This window comes from Kwoniella bestiolae, chromosome 2 (assembly GCF_000512585.2).
Source record: "Kwoniella bestiolae CBS 10118 chromosome 2, complete sequence".
Classification (NCBI taxonomy): domain Eukaryota; kingdom Fungi; phylum Basidiomycota; class Tremellomycetes; order Tremellales; family Cryptococcaceae; genus Kwoniella; species Kwoniella bestiolae.
Window position 1 is genome coordinate 3,309,400 of NC_089242.1, and position 11,994 is coordinate 3,321,393.

The 11,994-nt window shown below is 47.5% G+C and overlaps 5 protein-coding genes across 5 annotated transcripts; 2 read left to right on the forward strand and 3 right to left on the reverse strand.

Annotated features, from left to right (window-relative positions):
* Nucleotides 1-554: 554 nt before the first annotated feature.
* On the reverse strand, nucleotides 555-970 carry I302_104385 (uncharacterized protein; the record flags this gene model as incomplete). The annotated part of the gene is made up of 2 exons (XM_065869857.1): nucleotides 555-694; nucleotides 790-970. The coding sequence occupies 2 exons, from the start codon at nucleotides 968-970 to the stop codon at nucleotides 555-557; spliced, it is 321 nt and encodes a 106-aa protein (XP_065725929.1).
* A 410-nt stretch (nucleotides 971-1,380) lies between these two features.
* On the reverse strand, nucleotides 1,381-1,859 carry I302_104386 (uncharacterized protein; the record flags this gene model as incomplete). The annotated part of the gene is made up of 2 exons (XM_065869858.1): nucleotides 1,381-1,532; nucleotides 1,631-1,859. The coding sequence occupies 2 exons, from the start codon at nucleotides 1,857-1,859 to the stop codon at nucleotides 1,381-1,383; spliced, it is 381 nt and encodes a 126-aa protein (XP_065725930.1).
* A 622-nt stretch (nucleotides 1,860-2,481) lies between these two features.
* I302_104387 (uncharacterized protein) lies at nucleotides 2,482-6,355 on the reverse strand (the record flags this gene model as incomplete). Its single annotated transcript, XM_065869859.1, has 6 exons — nucleotides 2,482-2,877; nucleotides 2,953-3,122; nucleotides 3,187-4,959; nucleotides 5,036-5,654; nucleotides 5,804-6,172; nucleotides 6,245-6,355. The coding sequence occupies 6 exons, from the start codon at nucleotides 6,353-6,355 to the stop codon at nucleotides 2,482-2,484; spliced, it is 3,438 nt and encodes a 1,145-aa protein (XP_065725931.1).
* A 413-nt stretch (nucleotides 6,356-6,768) lies between these two features.
* Nucleotides 6,769-9,953, forward strand: I302_104388 (uncharacterized protein; the record flags this gene model as incomplete). Its single annotated transcript, XM_019189750.1, has 4 exons — nucleotides 6,769-7,659; nucleotides 7,737-7,758; nucleotides 7,825-7,946; nucleotides 8,013-9,953. 4 exons carry the CDS (start codon nucleotides 6,769-6,771, stop codon nucleotides 9,951-9,953), a joined length of 2,976 nt encoding a protein of 991 aa, XP_019049312.1.
* A 465-nt stretch (nucleotides 9,954-10,418) lies between these two features.
* Nucleotides 10,419-11,207, forward strand: I302_104389 (uncharacterized protein; the record flags this gene model as incomplete). The annotated part of the gene is made up of 1 exon (XM_019189751.1): nucleotides 10,419-11,207. One exon carries the CDS (start codon nucleotides 10,419-10,421, stop codon nucleotides 11,205-11,207), a length of 789 nt encoding a protein of 262 aa, XP_019049313.1.
* Between the last annotated feature and the right edge of the window lie 787 nt (nucleotides 11,208-11,994).

The window sequence follows — 11,994 nt, forward strand, 5'->3', positions numbered from 1 at the left end:
TGTCTTTCAATAGATGCTGTATGCAATGATGAAATTGGGAGAAGTCTTTTCCTCACATGTTGATCCGTGAACCCCCCTTTTATACATTGAAGCAACTCCTCCAGGCGGACAATATCTCCAGTATCACAGTGCCACTCTTTTCATGGGAGTCCACTGTATCAAACGAAATTATGATTAGGTGTCTCCCCGTCTTCGGTTCAGCTCCCTTTGACCTGTTCAAGGGGACGTGACCCTTGAATTAATCCAATCCAGCTGCACTCCTTTGGGTTGATCATTCAGGGACGGCAAACATCAAGCTTCCGTTGTCTTGTGCGGGGGCGTCCATGGATTATCTCACTGCTCTCACTAAATTGATCGTGTCCTTTGTGAGTTTCACTCTAATGGGGCAGTGTCGATACGATCTGGAACAAAATCTCTCCAAAGGCAAGGTTGCCATTGAAACTATCACCGCACTCTCCGTGTTCCCAACTGCGCGACAGAAGGCGTTCAGCCAGCTGCATATGCCTTTCAAGGGAATGAAAGCAGGTTACATCGCTCTAGAACACAGAAGGGTATCACTCGAATGGTACATAATCGTAAAGCTCTTTCTGGCGTCTCATCTCCACCGTATCCCATGCTCTCGTACATGCCGGACAGGTAAGCGGGCGAGTACCAATATCCTCGATTAATCTGATGGCGCAATGTATACAGAAGACTACAACACGGTATTAGAAATATGGGTTGAATTGTGCTTGCTCAGCGGATAACCTGACCCGATTCTGGTCTCATATAGAATAAGGGCGAACTCACTCGTACCCCAATTCTCCCGCTCACACACCCATATTCCCAATACACCGCCCAAATATCCCTTATGCTCTTCCTCAGCTCTGTGGAGTATTTCTGAGATATCTTCGCGGCATATTAGACACTCTGACTGGTTCTGGGCAGAGGTCTGCACGTCTGGGAGCGATGATGATGAGATATCGAACATGCTCATGGTTGAGTGATGATGGACGAGATACAGGAGCCGCTGGGAACGTAGATGAGGATACGCCCAAAAGAAAAAAAAGAAAAAATCATCAGGAAGAGAATATGATGTTCCTCATGAATACCGTGCTCAGTATATAAAGGTGAAATCTGTACGATCATTGTGATGCACGATACCACATAATGTCAATGGATTACGCCACTTCCACTATGCACGTACGAATGCTCAATCTGATTTACGAACTTTGATATCATGCAGAGGTGCACTCTGTTTCTCCTTTCAGTATCCAACGCATACATCTCTTGTTATTTCGTCTACATACAGTACTCGTTCCAGCAGAGTAACGCATACGCCCCAGTTCCATTTCCCTTGTATTCACCGCACCTCTCTCTGACTAGGTAAACTTGCGTAAGTCAGGCGCTCGATTCATGCCACTCGAATCTCATCTCATCATAACTATCCTTCTGGGATTGAATCGCCGTGGTATCCCAGCTTCTCGTACATGACGGGCAGGTACCGTCTGAGCGTTCGATCATCCACTTGAGCACGCAATCAAGGCAGTACACTGAGATGTATAATCAGCAAATGGAAGGTATTTATATACGCTGGACATCTGCCCATCTTCGTATAACGGATCATTGGCAGATTAATGAGACAGCTCACCCGCACCGCAGCTCGCCATCTCGCAGATCCACAAGCTCAAACATCCCTCAATCCCACCTTTACCTTCCGTCTCTGCCTCTCGGAGGATATCAAATATATCTTCTTTACAGATCACATATTCCGATGAAGTTTCATATTCATGTTTTGTGTCGAAGCTCACATCGAGGTCTGCAAGGTCGGAGTCGTGCAATTGCAGCCTGGCAAGTAGATCTTCAGGATCGATCGGCATGTTCAAGGATTGGCTCTAAGGGGCGTGCGCTTAGAGGACACGTTGGCCTTCCTATTGCTTGCGCCGAGATGTGACAGGTGGTTTATCGGTTTACTGTTCTTGCTTTCTGGGGCAGTGTGACGTGACACTTGCAAGATGGTAGGGATGATTCTTATCAGGTATCCCACTCGCTAATTCCATGCACAGTATTTCTATCTTCGGAAAAGAGCTGAACGGTATTTTGGGTTTATATAATTATGTGCTGTACTGTATGGTCACTTTCGCAGTCGCAGAAGCGTCGTTCATCTTTGCTTTTCCCACATTCCCATGAGAGGGGCTCGTCTCCCAGAGTCTACAACAAAAAAGGGCCAATCCTGTCATTCTGGAAGATAGAATAACGTCCACAGTAGCATCCCACCATCTCCAAAGTTACTAACCCAATATTGAAAGGGAAGATTAAGGATTTTAGACTTGTTCACTTTCGTTTACCACACGCCTCGATGAGATTAGTAATCCTTCTTGCTGAATACTAGGTTCAGTACGTCTTTCTCATGCAACCACTGCGCTCACCGAAAGATAATAAGATGCATACTGTCCATCCGTCATATTGGAACGCAAGTCCCAAAACGACCTCACCTCACACCTAATCCCTAGTCCTCTTCCTCCCATATTTACCGTCCGCAGCCGCTTCCTCTCTCTTCCTCTTCAACCCCTCCATTTTAAACCTCTCCTTCTTCTCCTCCTTCAACTTCGCCTGCAACTTCTCATCAACCACTCCAACCTTCTTACGATGCTCCTTCCTCCTTTCCTCCTGCTTCTCCTTCCTCCGAGCCACCTTATCCTTCTTGAGCGTTTGGATCTGCTGCAAGAGCGTGACGGCCTTCTTCTCCTCTTCGGACATTACTACTGCCCTCGACTGCAAATAAGTGGGTTTCTTCTGAGGAGCCATATTTTTGGTTTTTGAGGCGTAAGGGAGGGAGGCTTCGAGTTTACGGGGGACTTTGAGGGTGTTGAATCGTCTGGTTGTTCGCTCGATTGGCTATGTCAGGTTATATATCAGTCATCGTGGAATGTGCCACACGACAGCTGAGATCCACTTTAAAATCACACCCACCTTGTACGCCGAATTGATATCCAGGGGAGTCTTGATCCCCTCATCTCGTCTTATCTGACCAGTTAATCTCATTCCCCTCCAATCACCTTTATCTGCAAGGAGCAACGAACAAACGGGATTGTACAATTTCTTAGGTTCGATAGAGTACCATGCTCTGAGGAAGACGATATCTGAGACAAACCAACTCTGCGCATCAATATTGCACACCAAGAAACGAAGTTAGATCCCACTCACCCCTCATCAAAATCTTATCCTCAAACGTAGCTCTAAACGCCCCATCAGGCTTCCCCTGAGCCTTCTTCACCTGCCCCCTAATCCCCGAAACAGTCTTGATATTCGCTCCCTCGAACTTGGCAACCTCCAATGCAGAGTTGAACATATCTTTGATGAACGCCGTATTCTTAAAGATCTTATACGGCGTACCGGTCAATTTCAATTTCTTGACTATCTTCGTCGATCGATCTATATCCAGTACAACCCCCGTAGCTGAGACTCTGAATCCCGGTGCATCGTCTGTGAGGGAGTTGAAAGCGCAAAAACCAGTATTAGGGGCTGAAACTGGACCGTAGAATGTTGCGTAACAATGCATATGTTCTGGTGTGTATTTGAGTAATCGATTTCGGATCGAATGGTCGTCCAGGTGATAGATGGGGAGAGATTGGAACCTCCTCCATCCCAGGGAGAAGATGATGGGATTGTTGGTCTTGAGAGTTCTGGTAAACCACCTATGTCGTTTGATTCGCACAGTGAGATACCCGAATCGTTCTTCGGCAGCTAATAGCCCACCAACAATTATGGGGAATCTCGGATCAAAATGCTCAATCATCTCGCAAGGTACCTCTGAAATCTCTAATCTGACGTACATACCCGATCGATATCCCTCGATCTGAGCTCTCGTATCGATATCGATACCGTTGAATTCATCTTCGTTCAGCTGACGTTGTTTGGCCATTTCAGATTTCTGCTGGTCGTAGAAATCCATCTTCTCGCCATCGGAATCGGAATCGTGGTCGTACTGCTCATCAAACTTCGCTTTAAGCGCAGCTTGCTTCTTGGCTGCCGCTTGAGCTCTGGCGGTCTCGTGATCTACTCCCGAATCCGCTGCGGAAGGCTTAACCCCAACGTATGGTACACCGTCTCCTTCCTCTTCATCATCCTCGAGATCTTCAAACCCTTCGCCATCCTCTTCATATGGATTACCCTCCGCATCCACCTCACCCACGGGACCAGAGATGAACATTTCTTTGAGCGAATCTAACATCTCTTCATCGTCCCATTTAGCTTTCAAGGCTTCATCATCGACAGGTTCCTTAAGTTGATCACCTGCATCTCCTTTGTTCTCTTCTCTGGATATTTGGAACAGATCATCTCCCTGAGCCATACGTGACGATTCGGCATCAGCGGACGAAGGTCGAGTCTTACCAGCGGCGATTTCTTCAGGTGACAATTCGGAGTTGTAAATCAAAGACATGAGATCACGTCGTTTGCCCATTCGCTCGGCGAAGGAAGTGGCAGCTTTGTCGGAAAGGTTTCGTTTCCATTGTGGGACATCTTCATCGTCATCATCCTCCTCTTCATCGTCATCATCAATATCATCATTCTCCTCGCCATCCAGATCTTCATCGTCGATGTTAACGATCTTTCCATCCTGCTCGAACCCAGTGGCGAACTCTAGATCGTCGTTGTCCGAATCCGATTCAGCATATCTGACATCCCCTTCATCCTCGGACTCGTCATCTAGCCCATCGATCATTCCTTCTCCTTCTCCATCCTCATCCTCAAAATCGTCTTCATCTAGACCACTATCAAACTCTTCATCATCCGCACTGCCAAGCATAGGACCGCCCGATCGAGGTGCAGCAGCCCTTCTGACCCGTTGTTGGCTAACTTCTAGAGGGGCGGAGGAATGACCGAACAATCTAATTTCGGAATTCTGTATACCATCGGCAAAGGTTCGATTCGCATCTTGTAAATCCATTACCATCTTTTCACCTTCACCTTGTGGGGCTATGACCATATACATCATCAGCCGAAGTCCGCACCGATCTATGAAAGCTGAATCGCACAACACAGCAAAACTCACCATCACCTCCTTTAGTGAAGCTTCCCGGAACATTGATATAAACCGCATCTTTATCATACATCACCCCACCCACATCACTCATAGGCGCATGTATCAATTTCGCCTTCTCGCCCATCTTCCTCCTTCGTTCACTCTCCAGCGTGGGGAGGGGACAAGGGTCCGATAATCGCTCTACATTCTTCACTTCCAAATCTCCCGCACCGGGTATATGTATCTTCGCATTTCTAGGAGGCAGGTTCGGACCCCTCAGATACCCATATAACGTGATCGTCCGATCGATCTTGGGGTTCTCTCGGATGAGTTCTCGGGGAGTCATATCTTGGATTCTATCTGCAAGTAAATAGGGGTGTTGATTACGGAAGACTAGTGGACGGAACTTCATCACGCTGATGAATCTCGATAGGAGGTTGATCTCCGCATCGGGGTATCGTCCATTCATTACTCCAGAAAGGGAGAAGAGCTTGGCTCCTTGGTAGATTTCAGTCCAGAATCGGTGCTTCAACCGCTTCTTTGTGTCTTTTAGGGTAGACGCTTTCTTGATGAGATCGAGATGGGTTAGGAGACCGATGACTTTGGGGAAACCGTGTGATTGGAGGATATTCAGGAATTCGAATGTTTCCTGAAGAACAGAACAATCTCAATCAGCTTCGCTCTTGCATTCTTAAGAAGCACATATTCAAGTGCAATGAAGCTGGTACAAGGTACAGTCGAAGTGATACACCAACTCACCATCTCGAACCCAAAACTCCCATCAATCATCAACAACACCAGATCCACCACCTTCCCGAGATCAATCATCGAATTCAGATCATTCCCACATTCTATAAAAGTGATTCTCCTGGTCTTACCAGAAACCACCGTGATTGGACCCTGGGGTTGATTGAGATTATGTTTCGTATATCTTCTAACCAAAGATCGAAGTAAGGTCGACTTCCCCACACCTGGTGGTCCTACTAATCCTACGACGATAGGTGGTGGAGGGAGTTTACCTTCATCCATTCCTTGACCTTTTGCTGAGGTCACCTTTCGCTCTTCTGGATTACGGTTGACGAGGGGAACATGGAGTCGTTTTTGGTCTTTCTCTGCTGTTCTTCTTGCGGCTCGGTCTGCGGCTCGGAAAGATGTGTTGGTGAATGCCTATCACAACACACGAGAGTTGGTCAGCTGCTACTAGTCACTCGCTCGTCGGAGACTGCTACTACAACCCACCTTAGGATTGAACCCCTTGCCCCCAGTCCTGTCCACACCCTTCGCAGCATCCTTCTTGGCGTGCTTGGTACCAGCAGAGGGCTTGTGATGTACTTTATGTGATTGCTCCATCTTGCTCTAATTTATAGCGGTGAGCAAGTATGGGATGAGTGATTAGATGTTGGACTGCAAGAAGATATCAACGGTATTTTCCAAAATATCAGATCAGCTTGGACCGGATAATTCTGAAATTCATCGTTGAACGTGGCAAATCACGTGACATGTGTCCAGTCACTTAGTGTAAAGTGGGTTATCTGAATAAGCTGTATAAAATGGTGCTATTCAGTTGAAAACCTTTCCCACTTTAGCTTACACGGCGGCAATTTCCCCTCCTTCTCGTTTTATTCGCATCTCTCGACAATAAAGATCAGAATCAAGTTCACGAGCAACCTCCACTCGACTGGTCCACCCCCATCCCTGTCTGCTCACCAGCTACAGCCTGTCATACGGATCTCCCACAGATCTGTCATCATCATCTATACGGTATGACAGCTCTGACGACACCAAAGGTAGCACCCATCAAAATCAAATTATCCCTTGGATCAAAACTTGCGAACCCCTCTCCTTCCACTCCTGCTTCTGCTCCTGCTCCTGCTCCTTCCACTCCCACCCTCACTCTCACCACTGGCGGGAAGAAGGGTAAAGACAAGTCTGTTCAGCAGGATGAACCTATCTCCACGCCCATAGGTGCAGAGGGAAGTAAGAAGAAGAAAGGGAAATCAAAGGTACCACCATCATCTACGCCTGTAAACGAGATTTCACTCAACGATGAACCGCAGTCGCAACCCCAAGCTGGTCCATCGAGGATCACCATACACAATCCATCTTCTTTATTGGGTCATCAAGCTGTCCCTACACCTCAAGAATTCACTGCAACCCCCCAAGCCGTACCAAGTACGCCGACCCCTCCAGCGAGAGGTAGACCTCCCAAAACCAGCACCAGCACTATCAAGAAGACTCAATCTAAATCTACACCACGGTCCGCTAAAGCATCGACATCCACCGCCAAATCCAGGAAATCAACTTCCAAGCCATCTGCCATTCCCTCAAGGCTATTATCCGAAAGTATCTCAACACCTTCCAGACCATCCTTACCCCTCTCAGAGACATCTTATGAAACCCCTTCTAACAATATTAGCCTGAATTCGTCAGAGGTTACTTCGCCTGATCCCTTATCCTTACCGCTTAGTCCATCAGCTATCAATGGCGAGCTACCTTCTGTTGGAACACCCCAACAGCAGAATGGCTTGGGAGATGAAACTCAGACTCCTCAGAGTGGGAGGGGACATAGGACGGGTGGGAAATGGATGAGGATCAAGAGGCCTTTGAAGGAGTTGCTGAATAGGACGTTGGTTGAAATGAGGAGGAAAGATGATGTGAGTGGTGCCAATCTCTTCGTTCATCAGCTAGCCGGTTCAAGATAGAGAGTTAAGCTGATGTTTTAGTGGGTTAGTACGCTCTATTTGAAGATCCAGGTTAGCTCTGCTCCTCAATTCTCAAGTCCATTGTGCCCTGAGCTGACGGTATGTTACATCCTATAGTTGACCTAGAAGCTTTCCCCGACTACCTCGATGTCATAGGTGGTGAAGATAAGATGATGGATATGGGCACGATGCAGCGGAAAGTTGACTCAGGAGAATATACCAGCGTAGGGCAAATGGAAGTGAGCTGATCGACTAACTCTCAAACCGAATTCGGGCTTAGCTGATTCCTTCTTCTCCTCGATCAGGCCGATCTTCATCTTCTCGTCGACGCAGCTCAGAAATTCAACCCTCCCGGTACGATCCCGTACAACTCTGCCGCACGGGTTCTCACAATCGGAATGAAACATATCGAGAGGTCCAAACCACTCGTCCTCACTCCTTCACCATCCCCCACTAGAGAGTCCGCTACTCCCTTCGGAGCAAGGGGCTACTCCGTATTCTCAGGTAGGGAAGGTACAGCCGCCCTTGAAGATTCGCTGAGACGTGTAGAGGAGATCCAACCCTCCTCGTACATCCCCGAACAGATGCTCGATTTCCCACCCAACTCGCTCCAGGCCTTGGCAGTAGGATGGAATCTGAACGGAGGGAAGAGAGTCCACGCGAAGAGGGTGGTAAGGAGTCGAGAGAAGTTTACTGGGAAATGGCGTCATTGGGAGATGGACGGGACCAGGGATATAGCCGAGATGGATGATCCGCCTCTTCTCCTCGAGAGGTGGAAGGTGGACAAAATGGATAAAATTGTCGATTGGAAGGAATCTCGAAGAATCTCAAGCTCAGGAACAAATGCATGGTGGGAGAGCGATACGGGTTTATCAGGACCTAGCACTGTGGCTGGACAGCCTCCCACCCCCTATGCGGCTTATAATCCCAGGAGAGATAAGGTCGTTGAGAAGGATTTGGAGCAAGAGGGATGGGGGAATAGGGATGAGATAAATCAGGAAATTAGGTATATTAGAAGAAGGATGGGATTGGGATTAGAGATTGATGATGAGGAGGTACTGGCGGAACATCTTAGACCTGTTAGACCTAGACTGAAGAGGGATGAGGGACCCACGCCGACGGCTGCTGCGGTGAATCTTACGAATATATATGATGAGGGTGGGTATAAGTTGGGGAGAAGCTCGATTGATTGGGTTAGGGAGATGATTAATGGCGGGGATGTTAGGGGAGAGGCGTATTTGAGTAGTGTCTCGAAGTTTGTGGAGGGAGCTATGAGGGGAGCTAGTGGATCTGAACTCGATTCTACGAATGGACCTGTAGGTGGAGTCAACGGAGTTGAGAAGGAAGACGAACCTCCTATTAAACAAGATGACGATAAGGATATCATGCCGCTCAACGAATACGTCCTGAAAAACTACCACGATGGCGTCCTATCCAAATCCATTCCACGGAAAGTATACCATCAAACCATCTCTCATCTATCCAAACCACTGGACGAAAGGCCCCAATGGATCAGGGAGTTGACTTCAGCTGCATACGCCAGACTCGCACTGAGAGAGATGACTTCGCCGACCAACCCGCTGGACATCAAGCCGCTTTTGAGACTTGAGAATGATTTCTTGCATCAGGGGGTGGGCGCTAGGATCGGTGGTTCGCAGGGGATCAAGATGGGTTTGGAGTGGACTGGGGGGGAGATTGGGAGGCTGGATAGGGAGCTGAGGGAGAAGATAAGGAAGGAGCAAGAGGAACGATCAATGGCTGAGCAGAAGAAGGGTGACACTCAGGGAGAGGGGAAGAGGAAGAGGGAAGATGAGGAAGGGGAAGACGAAGAGGGAAATAAGAAAGTAAAATTGGAAACCAATCTACCAGTACCAGTATCAGCGACGTCTTCGCCATTGTCCTCTGCTCCTGGATCACCTTCTACCAAGCCTATGGATATCGATCCGAAGCCTGACACCATTACAAATGGCATTACCACGAGTGGTCTATCCACCACTACCACTCCAGCTGTACCAATCGATCCAGGCGATACGGCCTCATTACGAAAATTACGACTTGAATTAGTAGCTCTAGCCAAATTCTACCCTCTTCCCGCATTGAAGAAGATGAGGGATTACGAAGCGTTGAAACTTCTACCGTTTAACGTGAGGAGCTTGATGATTGTTCCGGAGGATTTGAAGAAGGCTGAAGCGGCTAGGAATGTTGGTGGGTCGGGGGTGGGGGTGAAGGGGAGGAGTGGGAAGTAGGGATGTGGGGTGAGGTGATGGGTTGTATGTTTATGCATTGTACACTGTACTGCTATGTACGCAGGATAACATATCTCTCACGAATATACTATACAGTTCAATATGAGCGAGCTCGGTCGATGTCTGCAGCGAATGTGGCACTTTGGGTTTCAGATACCAACGGTGGAACAATCATCGTTCAACCGAATAAACCACGCACACAACGCACAACGCACAGATCATCTCTCAATCTCTCAATCTCTCAAAGATCTCTGCACAGACCGCTTGATGAAACACTTCTGCAGGGTTTACCGATCATCTTGTTCCTTCTCTTTCACTTCTCTTCTTTCCTTCTCCATCAAAGACTCAACAGTCAATCTTCCTTCCCCTTATCACTCCATATATACTGATCAACCCATCTAAATCTTCCCTTCTCTTTACTCTCCTCTTCACCTCAGTTACGAACGAAAGCTATAGAGGTAAATCATGTCAAAATCAAAATCGAAAACAAAGGGCAAGAAAAGAGCCCCTCCCTCATCCCCTAATCCTGAATCACCCATTACCAAATCCAAATCCAAATCCAAATCCAATAGCAGTATAGCAACAATAGGTCGAATTGATTTTACTCTGCTCTCTCTTCATACTGCTCCCGACCAAAACGAAGACGAAGACGAGAAGGAAGAGAAGAAAAAGGATTATCCAGCTAGGAATACCCGTTCCAAAGTCGCTATAACCCCCATTTCACTCACACCTACACCTACTACTTCGAGACCGTCGTCCCTTGCCAAATTAGAGCTTCAAAGAAGACCTGTACCGGAAGTTGGACTCTCTGCCTTGGTTTCAGAATCATCATCTCCCTTTTCAAGACTTGGCGACCCTCGACCCAGGGGCATCTCATATGCCAAAGCAGCCAATCTTTCCTCTTCCTCTTCCTCTTCCTCTTCCTCCAATATCAACCCACCAACAACAGCAGCAAGCACTTCGTCGAATCACCCTAACGGATCTTCATCCGGCACTCCCTATTCTGCCTCGACCCCACCGATACATACGCACGACCAGATCGAGGCGGAATGTATCATCTGCAGCGAAGAGATGAGCGAGATCTGTCTAAAGCTGAGAGAGAGGGGAAAGGTGGGAGAGGCGGTGGGTTGGGATTATGGAGCTGTGAGTTGGCGGGGTGCGGTGCGTGTGAGTGAATTTCTCGCTGTATATAATCCGCTTAGCTTAGAAGATGCAAAGTACCACATAGTGATCCACATCGTCTTTGGTCGATGAGGATGCTTTTTGGGGGTTGAGATAACGTTATTTCCTTCTAATGCTCGTAGTATTTTGCATAGAATGCGCTATAGCATGTATCAATCGACATCAACTTAAAGATGAAAAACCAATCTGTCCAGCATGTACGAGAGGATGGAACACACAGGAAATCAAAGATCAAGCTAGGGCTTATGACTCAGCGAAGTTCCCGACTACTCCAAACAAGCAAGAGACCCAACAAAACTCTAAATCTATCACATCAAATGACAATGCACATACCAATTCAAACACAACATCAGACCCGAGTAGATCGACGAGAGAGTGGATCATCCCAGTAAATGCGGATGAGAGGATCAGTCCGTTTGTTGTTTCCGATGCGCCGAGGAGAGGTCGTTGGTTTCTTGGGTAGGGCAAGATATCTGGAGATGATCGGTTGTCATAGGCAGATCGATTGGGTGAATGTTTGGTTCTTAGTAAGGAGAAAACGGACAGTACACATAGGCTGGGGGAGTGGCGGTGGATATGAGAAGTGCTGCGAAGGAGAATATAGTTTAAGGCGATGTTTATGGGTATCTCATTCAAGTCGGCTACACTGATCATGGAATTTACGCTTCAGATGATAATTCGCATGATGGTATTATTTATTGTGATGAGTATGAGATGTGCATTATTTTGCATGTGAGACTTGTAAGCTATGTATGCATGTATGTACATATGTATGAAACAATCCATCATGTACAAGTAGTGTACAGTATTCTATCGAGTAAGTTTTGTAACCAGACTCAGACTCATCGATGCCACACGC